Source organism: Protopterus annectens, chromosome 4.part0 (assembly GCF_019279795.1).
Source record: "Protopterus annectens isolate FY-2018-M chromosome 4.part0, PAN1.0, whole genome shotgun sequence".
NCBI classification, from domain to species: Eukaryota; Metazoa; Chordata; order Ceratodontiformes; family Protopteridae; genus Protopterus; species Protopterus annectens.
Genome location: NC_056733.1, coordinates 242,203,854 through 242,219,206, shown reverse-complemented (window position 1 = coordinate 242,219,206; position 15,353 = coordinate 242,203,854). Strand labels below are relative to the sequence as shown.

Below are 15,353 nucleotides of genomic sequence, written 5' to 3'. Positions count from 1 at the left end.
CAAACATATTCAGTGAATTCAGTTCTTGCCATAGCTGTCAACCTTAGCACAAAAACCTGGACGAAGCCAATAATGGGGGAATACAGTCCCAAAAATAGGGACAAATTTAAAATATTCATCTTATAAACTTAGAAAATTGCTAGAAAAAAAGGTTGTGCTACTATGTATTCTGAAGAACATGAAGTTTGAAATTCAAATGCCGGTCAATTTTACTGCGGACAGAACAAAAACAATTTTCAGCAGAGACGCAGGGATTAATACTGCAGACACGTCTTTGTAAAATGGCAGGGCATCAGACCAAATCCAGACAAACACAGGGAAGAGATGCAGACTCCACACAGAAGCCACCCCAACCAAGAATCAAACCAGAAAACCTATAGCTGTGATGAAACAATACTACCACTGCACCATCAAATATGCAGGGAATTAAACATTCAGAAACCTGAAGTCTGGAATTCAAATGCCTGTCAATTTTACTGCGGGCAGAACAAAAATAATTTTCAGCAGAGACGCAGGGATTAATACTGCAGACACGTCTTTGTAAGATGGCAGGGCACCAGAGCAAATCCACACAAACACAGGGAGGAGATGAAGACTCCACACAGAAGCCACCCCAACCAAGTATCAAACCAGAAAACCTACAGCTGTGAGGCAACAATACTACCACTACACCATCAAATATGCAAGGAATTAAACGTTTGGAAACCTGAAGTCTGAAATTCAAATGCCTGTCAATTTTACTGCGGACAGAACAAAAACAATTTTCAGCAGAGACGCAGGGATTAATACTGCAGACACGTCTTTGTAAAATGGCAGGGCACAAGAGCAAATCCACACAAACACAGGGAGGAGATGCAGACTCCACACAGAAGCCACCCCAACCAAGAATCAAACCAGAAAACCTATAGCTGTGAGGCAACAATATTTTATTTATTTATTATTTATTTTATTTATTTTATTTTACATTTGTTGACCGGGCTAGTCCAACTGGATACATATCCCTTTTCAGTAGAGGCCCGGGGAGAAAAGCTCCAACATAAAAGCAATACATGGAGAGAGCAAGTTACATTTACAATATAAGAATAGGAAATAACAAAGACTTAATATAAGTACAAGTAACAAATCTGCATTTTAAACAAATTAGTGTTATAGGATAAACACTGTGAGAATAATGGTAGAAGAACTAGCTAATCAGGGCGAGTTATAAGTAGAGGAATTTAGATAAGTTAGTCGGGTTCTGTGCATGGGCATAGCCATTGTAGCTTAAGATGGCTTTTGAGGTTGTATTTGAACTGTTGATGTGAGGTCATGAGTCTAAGGGTCTTTGGTAGGGAGTTCCAAGGCTTTCCAATGGAGTTGGCGTACAGGGCATCACCGCCTGAGTTCTTAGATTTAGTTGTTAATATCAGGACGGTATTAGCAGATCTAAGAGAGTTAAGGTGGAGTAGGGGTCAAAATACTACACAGTGAGGGAGTTCTGTCGGATAGTGGATTATTTTAAAGGCTTGTTAGTTGATTAAGTTTAAGAAGATTGGGTAGTTCCAACCAACCAAGTTTCCTAAGGTTAAGGCAGTGGTGGTGCGGTATGGGGAACCTGTTATGAACCTAGCAATATGGTTATAAGCAAGAGAGCATGTTAAGTTCACGCTTACTGAGGAAGGAAAAGACTGGGGATGCATATAGTAAGGTGGAGAGGAGATGCGGGCAATCGTTAGTTTGGTCAAAGGGTTAAGAAGTTTTTATTCTGTACATGGATCCAAGTTTTTTGTTGACAGATTTGATGGTTTGGGTAATGTGGATGTCAAATTTTAGCTTGTAGTCAAAGGTAACACCTAGTAATTTGGTACTGGCAACAGGGGCTATGATGGTTCCATTGATGGATTTAATTTGAAAAGGAATACTGTTAGTATTTGGGAGTTCATTGGCAAGGGGTGTATTGGTGGCGGGAAGAATAGGAGTAATTTAGTTTTAGTTGGGTTAAGTAGGAGTTTCAAGTCAGTGAACCATTTCTCAACTAAGGTAAAACAGAGTTGAGTAGTAGTTTGGAGTTCTGATAGGGAGACAGCGGAGCAGATCAGGGTAGAGTCATCAGCATATTGTATGCAGGTAGATTTAGGGATGACTGAGTGCAGGTTGTTTATGAAGATGGAAAAGAGAAGAGGACCAAGAATAGAGCCCTGAGGAACACTGATGGTATTTGAGAGCAGGTCTGATAGTTTGTCTTGCCATAGGACAGCTTGTTGCCTACCCGTGAGGTACGCCTTAAACCAGCTTAGTGCAGGGTGCTCAGATATAGACTTTCTAGGTATTAAGCAGGAGTTGGTGATTGACCATGTAACGCTTCGATAGGTCGAGAAAGAGCGGAGGATATTAGTTTGTTGTTACGATTGTTATTAATGGAGTCGATAAAGGAAAGGAGGGCAGTAGTAGTACTATGGTGGGGGCGGAAACCATGTTGGGAGTTAGATAAGAGTCGATTAAGGGTTAAGTAGTGAAGGAGTTGTTTGTGAACACATCTTTCCATAATTTTCACTATTGGAGACAGGATTGCTATTGGTCTGTAGTTAGATATTTCAGTGGAAGTGCCTCCTTTATGTAGAGGGATGATATAAGAAGTCTTCCAAGAAGAGGGAATAGTGGCTTCGGTAATAGTTCTGTTGATCAAGATGGATATGGGGTAGGCAATGACTTCGGATGCTATTTGTAAATATTCCGCTGGGAGGTGATCAGCCGCCAAGGTGGTTGGTTTCAGTTTTTTTAAGAGGGAACAAATGTAGGAGGAAGAGACAGGGTTTAGGTTAAAGGAGATGTGGGCAGCTTCATTGGATTTGGAGGAAGGTGGGGCAGTGGAGGTTAGTTGGCTAGCAAGGGATTGGATAGTATCGGTGAAGAAGGAGTTAAAGGTGTTGGCTACTACCTCTGCATCTTTCCGATTTGCTTCTCAGGGGTTGGGGTGGTAGTTTTACCTGGGTGAAGGAGATTGTTAAATCCTGCCCAGAACTTCTTTGGATTGTTCTGGTGTTTATTCTGGAGGTGACAGAAGTATTGTTTTTTGTCCTGGGTAGTGGCTGCTTTGGTAGTGTTTCTTAGCTGTTGAAATATTATGCGATCTTGAGGGGTTTTAGTGGCTCTCCATTTGACCCAGGCCTGATTTCTGAGTCTCATTTTGTTTTTGCTTTTTCTAGTTAACCAAGGTGCTATACGAATTTGGATCTGATTAGTCGATTCGGGCATGTGTTTCTAGTATCCTTAGGAATGTATTATTGAAGTGGGAAACGCTTCTTCTAGGGGTAGAGATTTTAAATGGACCAGTTGCAGGATTTTAGATCTGCAAGGAATAATTGTGGGACAAAGTTCTTTTTGTTTCTAATTAATCTATAGAGGGGGGGGGTTAAAAGTTGGGCATTTATGTTTAATAATATAGGTAATTAGGTGGTCACTGAGGTCATTGGGAAGGGTCCCGGTGGTATAGTTAATTGAATCTTTATTGGTAAGGATCCAATTGATGGTGGTTTCTTTTTGGTGAGTATTGCCCAGTCTGGTTGGACATGGTATATTTTGGGAAAAGCCATGTAGGTTAATAGGTAGTGGGGTTGAATGGGAAGAACATAGGGACCAGTCTATATTGACATCCCCAAGTACTATGGTTTCTTGTGGGTAACTAGTGGCTATCCAGGACAGTATTAGCTCGAGATTTTCTATGTTATTCCCTGGTGGGATATAAATAACTATGAGGTTGATGCATTTTTGCGTGTTTAAGCATAGCTTTAGGGCAATAAGTTCTAAGTTAGAGATTATAGGAGGTTGTGTTGGGTTCTTAATGATATTCAGTGTATTCCTGAACATAACAGCTATACCTCCACCCCGTTTATTTACACGGTCAGCCCTGAAGATATTATACCCGGGAGGGAGAATCTCTTCGTCCTTAGTGGCAGGTTTTAGCCATGTTTCAGTTAGACACATAATGTCAGGGGAATGAGTAGCTAACATAGCGTGCAGGTTGTGCACCTTGTTATTAATGCTTCTTAGGTTCAGGTGTAATACTAGAAGGAGTCAGTAGAGTTGCGAACAAGTTTAGTTGGGTTAGGGTCTAAGTTATTAGGGGACCTGGGTTGGGGTGGATATCATAAATGGTAATACTATTTTTCAGGTGAATTAGTAGTCTTTGTAGTTTGAATAGTAATTTGAGGTGATTTTTATTATTTGAAATTTTAGGGTAACGTAGGGTGAGTTGGGCTAAATTGGGGGATTTTGTTTTAAAGAGTTAGGCATTGGTGGGATAGTTATGGCCGAATGATTAGTATGGCAATTGGTGGAGCGCTTAGGATGGGAGAGACCTATAAGAGTTTGGTTTTCATACTTTGTTAAAAAAATAGGCAAAAAGGAGTAGTAGGGTACTTGAGAGGAGGGTTGTGGAAGAGGGGAGTTTGGCCATGGTGAAGGGTGGAAAGTGTACTAGGAAGGGAAGATGCTTTAGTTTTATCTTTGGAATTGTTGGAGGAGCTGGAAGTGGGAGGAGTAAGGAAGAAATTGATGGGCGTACAGCTTGCAGAGGGGTACTTGGGAGGGGTTATCTATTCCTATAAATGTAGAGGTACTGGGGTGGGTGGGATAAGGGGGCAGGGAGGGGAGCGGAGCGGGGCATACACCGCCCAGAGTTCTCAAGGTCTTAGAGCCAGCACTAGGTGAGTGAAATGACTGCCAGTGCTTACAGTAAAGAAGCACTTTGGAGGGATGTTTTTATCACTTAAGTAACAGAAATAATAATCCCAGGTTCGAGTAAGCACAACCTTATTTTGGTCTATCACTGAGAATTGGGTAGTAGCTTCACAGGAGGTGAAGACCGGTCTGTACAGATGCTTTGGTTGTTGTCAGGTAGGAGCGTTGTTCTGAGGAGCCACGCGTAGTTAGGGTTAGCTTAGGGGGCTTCCTGTGGTAGAAGGGAGAGAGGTAGCACAAATTAGTAACTCCGTAAATGTAGAATTGATTCAGAGCTGCCAATAGATGTGTACCAGTGGAACTCAATGTTTGGGAGAGAGAAATCAACAACAGTAATTATGCAGTTAGTGTTACAGTAGTTAGAGAGTTGGCATCATGATATCTCCAGTGTAAGGAACAAAACATAGAACTAGAAGGCCAAACACAAGTTATAACAAGGGTAAGAGATTAAGTTGCACAAGCATACAGTACAAAACAATAACCCAACATTGTTAGATAACAGACACCATTGTTCCACAAGAAACACGTTCAGACACTTTGAGTTTGTTGCAACAATTCACTAATCCAGTCTAGATGTTAAATTAAGACAAAATGCCACCAACTTAGCATCTACGAAGTAAGAAAAATGATCAAAACATATGCAAACAACTCACTAAGCCAGTCGCTTAATTAGCTTTAGAAAATATGATATCCATTTTGCATAAAGAACGCTATGTTGCCTTAAACTTCTATCAACCAAGTCACTATCTGGGTTTAGGAGAAAGACGCTAGTTATATGCTGGAAGCACGTGCTAGACTTGGTGGATGAATCAGATAAGTTCGGTAAAGCAGGCAGACAGACCACTACAAAATACTGGCATTGATAATAAAACAAATCTGCGTAGGTTCTCTGGCTGTAATGGAAGCCAGATAATACAATACAATATAGAGCCAGTACAAACACTTTAGAGGCGCTATCTGGCTTTAGTAAAACAACGCCGGATATGCGCTAACCACACATGCATACTGACAATGATAGTAAAAACAAAACTGCGTAGGATCTCTGGTTGTAATGGAAGCCGGATAATACAATATAGAGCCAGTACAATCACATTAGAGGCGCTATCTGGCTTTAGTAAAACAACGCCAGATACATGCTAAATACACATGCAAGCAGTTAATTGTGATGGAGTACCCAGCAATAAAAAAAGGAGTCACTGACAAAAATAGATGCAGAGCGATTTGCTTTAGAAGAGAACGACCACAGATTAGACTTCTTTCACTAAGTCCAATTACCTGAAGGCTGGAAAATGCGACCGGGCCGAGGGAAAGATAGTACCAGGAGTAAGTGATAGTCCACCACTGTACCATCAAATATGCAAGGAATTAAACATTCAGAAACCTAAAGTCTGAAATTCAAATGCCTGTCAATTTTACTGCGGACAGAACAAAAACAATTTTCAGCAGAGACGCAGGGATTAATACTGCAGACACGTCTTTGTAAAATGGCAGGGCACCAGAGCAAATCCACACAAACACAGGGAGGAGATGCAGACTCCACACAGAAGCCACCCCGACCAAGAATCAAACCAGAAAACCTATAGCTGTGAGGAAACAATACTACCACTGCACCATCAAATATGCAAGGAATTAAACATTCAGAAACCTGAAGTCTGAAATTCAAATGCCTGTCAATTTTACTGCGGACAGAACAAAAACAATTTTCAGCAGAGACGCAGGGATTAATACTGCAGACACGTCTTTGTAAAATGGCAGGGCACAAGAGCAAATCCACACAAACACAGGGAGGAGATGAAGACTCCACACAGAAGCCACCCCAACCAAGAATCAAACCAGAAAACCTATAGCTGTGAGGGAACAATACTACCACTGCACCATCAAATATGCAAGGAATTAAACATTCAGACACCTGAAGTCTGAAATTCAAATGCCTGTCAATTTTACTGCGGACAGAACAAAAACAATTTTCAGCAGAGATGCAGGGATTAATACTGCAGACACGTCTTTGTAAAATGGCAGGGCACCAGAGCAAATCCACACAAACACAGGGAGGAGATGCAGACTCCATACAGAAGCCACCCCAACCAAGCATCAAACCAGAAAACCTATAGCTGTGAGGCAACAATACTACCACTGTACCATCAAATATGCAAGGAATTAAACATTCAGAAACCTGAAGTCTGAAATTCAAATGCCTGTCAATTTTACTGCGGACAGAACAAAAACAATTTTCAGCAGAGACGCAGGGATTAATACTGCAGACACGCCTTTGTAAAATGGCAGGGCACCAGAGCAAATCCACACAAACACAGGGAGGAGATGCAGACTCCACACAGAAGCCACCCCAACCAAGAATCAAACCAGAAAACCTATAGCTGTGAGGAAACAATACTACCACTGCACCATCAAATATGCAAGGAATTAAACATTCAGAAACCTGAAGTCTGAAATTCAAATAAATGCCTGTCAGTTTTATTTAACATTTGTTAATCAGGACAGTCTGACTTGGAACAAAAAAACAATTTTCAGCAGAGGCCCAGGAAGAAATAATGCAGACATGTCTTTGTAACATGGGAGGACACAAAAGCAAACCCACACAAACACAGGGAGAAGATACAGACCCCACAAAGAAGGAACCCCAGCCAAGAATCAAACCTGAGAACCTGCAGCTGTGAGGCAACAATGCTACTACTACACCATCAAATATCAAACATTGCAACATTTACAAACCACAGATATTATGAGGAACAGATCAGATCAAATACGAGGCAAAAATCTGCAATTTTTTTACAAATGGTGGTGGGTAGGGAACTCAAGTCTTTAACACCTGCATACAGGGTACAGGGTTCAAGCCTGAGGTATTCCCTACCTCACCACCATGTGCACCTGGGGCATTTACACACACACACACACACACACACACACACACACACACACACACACACACACACACACACACCAGGTCCGTCCCATACAATCCACAAAGTAAAAGCAGTACCAAGTCCCATACAATACACAAAGTAAAACCAGTACCAAGTCCCATACAATACACAAAGTAAAAGCAGTACCAAGTCCCATACAATACACAAAGTAAAAGCAGTACCAAGTCCTATACAATACACAAAGTAAAAGCAGTACCAAGTCCCATACAATACACAAAGTAAAAGCAGTACCAGGTCCCATACAATACACAAGGTAAAAGCAGTACCAAGTCCCATACAATACACAAAGTAAAAGCAGTACCAAGTCCCATACAATACACAAAGTAAAAGCAGTACCAAGTCCCATACAATACACAAAGTAAAAGCAGTACCAAGTCCCATACAATACACAAAGTAAAAGCAGTACCAAGTCCCACACAATACACAAATTAAAAGCAGTACCAGTTCCCATACAATACACAAGGTAAAAGCAGTACCAAGTCCCATACAATACACAAAGTAAAAGCAGTACCAAGTCCCATACAATACACAAAGCAAAAGCAGTACCAAGTCCCATACAATACACAAAGTAAAAGCAGTACCAAGTCCCATACAATACACAAAGTATAACAGCAAGTCCATACACTTACCTGTCCGTTCTCCTTCTCCCTCCATAATATCCATACATCCTGCCCGCGCAATACTCTCTGAAGACCCACGAGATCCCTGAAAGGAAACCCCCCGACGAGACTGTTCTGACTGCTGCTGTTGCAGTCCGGCCCCCATGCATCATCCCAGTGAGTCTGTGCACTTTAAAAGTGCACAGACATGTCCATGTGTTCCCTATGGGTCCTGCCGTACTGCCTGGAGCATGCGCATAGACGCGTGTGCGTCGGGACTACTGTGCATGCGCGAAGTCCACGAAAATTTAAAAAAATTTTTTTTTTCGTTTTTATTTCGTTCTGAGGGGGCTGCAGTCTGGCAGTCCGATAGCACGGGCCGCCCCTGGAATTACGACTCCTCTGTGGTCCATGCCTCCCCACAGGGACTGCTTAGATGAATGCCTTACTACCCTAGGATAAGCATTCTCATCCCTCCCAGCCAGTGACTTAGACATCTGAACAGCTAATTAAACCTTGACCACTTGGGCCATACTTAGAGCTTTATCCCTCTAATCTGTGGTGCTGGCTCAAATCACATAGCTTTAATTCTAGAGTGAAAACAGCAGTCTGGAAACTAAATTTATGGAGTTGGTTTCTTAGTAAAGGAAAATTGAAGATTTGCTAAAAGGAAGACCTGAAAGAATACACTGAAAGAGGACCCAGTTGGGGCTAGCCTGTAGACCATAACCTGTGGATTGTACCTGATGTTTGTACCTGCCTGGGAATTGAAAATATGATCTGATAAGGCCTACAAACTTAGAATGAAGTATGGTAGTATCTGAGCGTATACCTGAGAGTAGCACCTAAGAGAGGCCAACAGTCTTGGACTTTTCATTTACTTGTGAGAAAACCTATATGTTGGAAAGGCTGTGGTGACTGGGTATTGATATGATTGTATTGTTTTATTTTGAGAGTGCAAAGCCAAGCGTGGTAATATGTTACTTACAGAAATTAAATAAATGTGACTTCTGTGTATATCTTGCCTCCAGTCTCTTCATGGATATTACTTTCCATGAACATATTTCTATTTAGGTTCATAAGAAGCATTTATCCAGAAGGTTACTGCTTTATAAACCGGTAAATCTTTGCCTCCTTCTTGTCATGAACTAATAGGGTTTCTGAATGAATTATATGTTAAAATGGATTCCACAGAACCACAATAAATAATTCATTTTCTTTTGAGTTGTTCTATCAGGCATTAATGATGTGGATTGAAATAATATAGTAAACATTTAGGTATATTTAGTTAGAAAAGGATAAGTGTAGGGGGGTATGGGGAGGTTATTTTTTGTTTTTGTTTTGTTTTATTTTATTTTTATTTATATGTGTTTTGTTAATTGGGCTGTCCTGCTACACTGAGATCCATTTTCAGAGAAAGCATTGAGATAAAAACTCCAAAGTACTTGCAGAATAAATTTTAAATATATAAAATGAAAAAAAAATAGATACAACAACAGAAAACTAGTTAGTGTTAGTGTGGAATGCAAACCCTTAATAATCATGGTAATAATTAATAAATTAATTTCCTTTTGAGTTGTTCTATCAGGCATTAATGATGTGCACTGAAATATATAAAGATTTAGGTATATTTAGTTAGAAAAGGATAAGTGTAGTGGGATAGAGGAAGGTTGTTATTTTTTGTTCCAATCTTTGTAGATCAATTTTGTTTTATTTGAGCATTTGACTGTTTAATATTTTATTAGGTAATCATATAATCAGCAACAGGGAATTTTTAAAATTTTGCACTGTTTTGCAGCAATACATATTACTTGAAAACAAAGTTGCATATGTCTTTATGAGTGAAATCACTAACTAGGAGATACAATGGTAGTCAGAAACTGACAAACTTCAGCATTTGCAAAAGGTTACTTTTAAAATAAAAATGTCGCTCTCAATTCTCTTCAGGTTAACAAATTTAGACAATATGAAAGTCATAACTAGAGAACAGATGTAAACTAAAATTTTATGTGGGTTTGCTTCTTTCTTTCTTTCTTTTCACATGATCATAGGAAACAGCAGCCCATGGAGATGAGCTCCAAAAGCCTGCACAACTAGCACACTACATGATTTGATAGAAACAGTTACAATGTCATAAATGTAAGAAACACAATGAGATTTTCAGCATAAACTGTAGGATTATATAGTACACAGCACGTAGAGTTAATAGCTATAAATATGCAGTTTAATACCAGACAGGTATGTTCACATTTTGTGATCAAATATAAAAGGAACAGTATCACATAATATTTGGAAGGGTAACACATGGAGTTCTTGCAAGTATGATTTCATTATCAGTGGATGAAAGTGAATGCACCAAGGATCGGAATCCCCAAACTGCATTGACCAAAAATATTTTTAAATGTTTTTTTGCAGGGGCAAGCCCCTGCACCCCCAGACTTATTTATAACAACTCCACAGGTGCACCAACTCAAAGAAGGGGGAAATTCCCCCCAAAAGGGCATCACTGCTGGCACAATTCAAAGACAATGATTTACAGTGGAAGAACTCTGCTCATCAAAGGGGGAACCTCAGACAATTAAAACTCCTGAGTTCAGTCTTCACCCACCAGTAGGCCACCTTGCAAATATATAGCTATATATACCTATAACTGTGTTGAAATTCAAAGTTTATAGAAAGTAAATAGGGCAAGATTTATATTGTATTGAGGAAATAACACTATAGGAAGAGAGCTATAATAATGGTAGTGGGAGATGATAGGAGAGTTGATTTGCATAGAAAGAGGGCTATATTAATAAGAGAAACATGACAAAAAGTAGAGGGAGGTGCTGTAGTACAAAAATGGGTCTATATTGACAAGACTAAAATCACTCATTCAGCTTTTCAATATAGTGAAATCAAAACATAGAAATCTGACCACAAAATGAAAAAAAAAAATAGAATCCCCGCAATAAAACAATGTTTTTACAGTGGGTAAGCCCCATACCATACAATCTCGCTACTTAAATATACCAATGCTAAGATTGCACAGCAGTGGGGCAAAAAGGAAAAACTCATTACCCGACCACTAGTGATCTTCTAGAGGCACCTAAGAGAGCCGGCAACTGTGCCAGTAACAGAACAGAGAAAAGGACAACAATCTACTTCTGTACTAGGTTTGCCCCCAAGTATGTAGTTCATACACACACACACACACACACACACACACACACACACACACACACACACACACACACACACACACACACGTTTACTTTAGAAGACTGAGAAACCAAAGACTAAATCCCAAAAGACTGAAAGTTCAAAATACACTGAACGCATTTTTAATGCAGGCGGCAAGCCCCCCTGCACCCCTCATGTGGGGGGCTTGTGCCCCCAAACCCCCAAGATCACACAACAGTGGAAAAGGAGCAAATTCCATCATTTAGTGTTTTGAATTTTCAGTCTTTTGGGATTCATTCTTTTGGTTTTTCAGTCTTCTGAAGTAGTCCCACACACACATACACACTAAAATAGAATACAGATTGTCAGTAATTCTACATACAGAAAACAAATCTTGTTTGATGCAATGTAGACTACATTGAAAATCAATGATCTGTATTCCAACATGCAGAAAGGAACCCTGTAAAAACATATGAGTGAGAGGTATATATGTATTATGAATTATAACTGATTACAGAATAGTCATTGTGCATTCCTGATACTGTGATTCAACATTGTATACCAGGAGAGTTTTTGATGTTTATTAAGTAAATTTTCAGTTGTGTAAAAGATTTTGGGCCAGCCTCAGTTCTAATATCTAATGGCACAGAGTCACAGTCATTAGTTACATCTAGTGAACATGGGGAGTCGCCAGAGTGATTGTGAGATTAGGCTGTAGACAACGGGTGTTTTTGCTGAGATATTAACAGTCTTGCAAATTACAATTCTGATAAAGTTTCTGTAGAGCAGGGCATTTGTGTGGTCTGTGAATTATATTATGAATAATCTTGAGATGTGGGAGAATAAGGTTATTGTGAATGCAGACTGAAAATGGATATGCATTTTTGTACTAAAGTGACATTTTTTTTTTTTCATTTTAAATACTGTGGCATAAAATGACATTAAAACTGAATTGCATTAAAATGCAAGAAGCTGCTGCTCCTCTGTATTTGAAGCTAAGAGAACAGTCTAAGGAAATTGTATACGTAATTATCCGAGTATAATTCCCTGAATAATCTCATGGAAATATGTCAATCACAGAAGTGAAATGAAAACGTCAGCTCTCATTTGGGAGTGCATATACTGCTGGGGTCACTGCAGCAGGACAAACAAGAGCCTCTAGGCAGCTAGATTCTGAGTTTTCCCATGAAAGTTTTTTCCTTTTAGTTAGGAAACAGTAAGCACGGTGATTAAGGTCAAGTTAGAAACAAACACACACACACACACACACACACACACATACATACAGAAACCCCTTTGACAGAATCAGAGAAGTGAAAGGAAAATATTATCTCTTATTTGAGACTCAAACCCAAGACTTCCAGCATAATGGTCTGGTGTCACTGCCACTTGATCAGCAACTGCACCTAGACAGTTAGTCATGTCAAGCAATTTTGGAGATAAAGACATTTATATGCAGTAAAAATTTTCACATAGTACCATGGAGACACATAAACCCATCTTGGAAATAGAAGCATTTATATACAGGGAACAGCATTGTTGAAAAATAATCAACAGTTTAAAGACAGACCTTTTGAAAGTGGTAAGCAGTTAACGGTTTAACTCGCTAAATGTTTTTTATTGGTTTTGTACCCACAGTTTATAAATAGACAGGCAACTTGGATAACATACTAAATGTGTCCTTTTCTGAAGTGCTCCAAGGAACCCAGAATGACAAGCAAATTCTCTCTACTTGTCTGTGCAGGCCCCCCCCCGTACTCTACTGTCTGACTTTTTTTTTTTTTTACACAGAATATATTAGTGGAAAATTCCATCATAATGGGATTTTACTGTTATTGCCTCGTTTATTGTTTCATATTTTTAGAAGTAGATGGGCTGGACCACAAGTGTCCATTTACAGCCATGGGTTGGTCACAGCTAGAAGGAAAAAGAAACAACAGGTGTATAAAACTGCAGCAGGAATACAAATATAGATAATATGGGAACACAGACAGACTGTGCAAGGAAAACACTTTATATTCCCAAGCTGCTCTTCATAAACAGGCAGTTGAGTTGCAGACAGGTTATGTGGTATTACATTGCTACATTAACTGTCACTTTGCTTATTCAAATCAGGCTGAATCAGTGGATGAGGATGATGGAGTGGGTGTAGGTAAATGAGTATGCTCTGACCACAAACTGTATGCCACTGGGACTTGTATAAAGCCAGATATAGGAAACAAATGGTGATCATGAAGTAACAGGAGCAAACACATACCCACACAAACGCATGTCTGGGCTCATTTGCCAGTACAAATACACATCTTATGCCAACTCTTCTAAGATGTTTAAAATGGTATACCTTTTGGTCCTGGTACTCCAGGTGGTCCCTGAATTCCAGTTGTTGATGATTCCAGGAAGGTATTAGACAAGACTGGGTCACCTGTTAATAAAACAGACAAACATTAGTACAAAAAGATGCATATATTCTGAAATATGTACCTCTATGTTGTAGTCTCATTTCTGTAGAAAGAGTATATATTCTGCACTCCTGTATCTGTGTCCTATAATCTCACTTTACTACCTGAAAGACAGCTAAATCTGGCTGCAGTAAAATGTGAATGAAAACTGCCTTACTCTACAGTTCTCCACTCTAGCCCCATAGTTACACCAATTTCCTTGAATACTGCAAGTCTACACTTTGCCACTCTAGCCTAATGGTTACACCAGTTCTCTAGAACATTGCAAGAATACAGTTCTACGTTCTAGCCCTACGGTTACACCATTTCCGTAGAACACTGCAAGGCTACAATTCTACGCTCTAGCCCCATGGTTACACCACTTCCCTAGAACACTGCAAGGCTACAATTCTACACTCAACTCCATGGTTACATCACTTCCCTAAAATTATCTATGACTGACTAAAGCTCCTCTAACTAATGCAAGAAGAAAGAGAATTCACAAAGTCCAGTTTAATGTTCATTGGCAGTCTGATAAGCTGCAGTCTTATGGAAAAGCTGGATTTGTTAGTAATAAATTGACTATTCTTATTTATGGCTCATGCCTAAAATAGGCTTAGTACTGTACAAAATATTTATTTATTTATTTGCTTTTTGTTTACTGGGATAGTCCACTGGGCCAACAGAACCCATTTACAGTGGAGGCCCAGGGAAAAGTTCCATGATACAAAAGATAACAATTTAGAGTTAGAAAGAAGTTAAAAATAACAATAGGTTTGTAAATTAAATTACAATCAATACCACAGGGATAAAAAGTACAAGTTTTAAAACGCCACAATTATCATAAGTTACAATTGTATACAATCAGTACAAGTATCAGTGTAATACTCATTTAACTTGCAAACAAAACGGACAATTAATCACATGTTCTTCATGCTTAGTGCTGTTTGTCTGAATGATGTCCTTCTACATGGAAACAGTACGACACAATGCACAGCATACTACTGAAGACATAACATGTTAGTAATGCTCTATTTTCCAAAACATGACATTTTACTAATAAATATTGGTGTTAAACATGAATGTGAATAATGTCACACGTGTAACTACCAGATATTATGGCTAAACATTCATCAGACATTTAGGGATAATTATTATCTTCTAGGCATATAAAACATAATCTGTGTATAGATTTGCCACCTGTACATCCTACTTCTTAGCTACATATTCTACCCTTTTCAACAGCTCTAGTTTTGTGGAAAACAAAGGCACATTGCAAAATAGGGTTTCAGAAACCTTATTAAATAGGAAAGGGAGTACATAGAAAATGAGTGCCATCACATTGTTTTCCCTTCTCCGTATGCTCCTTAGTGCACAGGGTACAGCCATGTAACAAGTTTTAGTAAAACCTGTATGTAGTGCTATGCACAGCTGAAAGAGGCCTGCTATCACTATATGTCTTCACCCATTCATTTGGCAGGAAAGCCCACAGA

The 15,353-nt window shown here is 39.4% G+C and overlaps 1 protein-coding gene across 3 annotated transcripts in view; it reads right to left on the bottom strand.

The window, feature by feature from the left end:
• Positions 1-15,353, bottom strand: part of LOC122799279 (EMI domain-containing protein 1-like) — a 1,823,504-nt gene that overhangs the window by 387,857 nt on the left and 1,420,294 nt on the right. For all 3 annotated transcript variants that reach the window (XM_044068236.1, XM_044068235.1, XM_044068237.1), the window contains one exon: positions 13,764-13,844. In XM_044068236.1, coding sequence (XP_043924171.1) covers positions 13,764-13,844 — 81 coding nt within the window. The remainder of the gene's footprint in view (positions 1-13,763; positions 13,845-15,353) is intronic.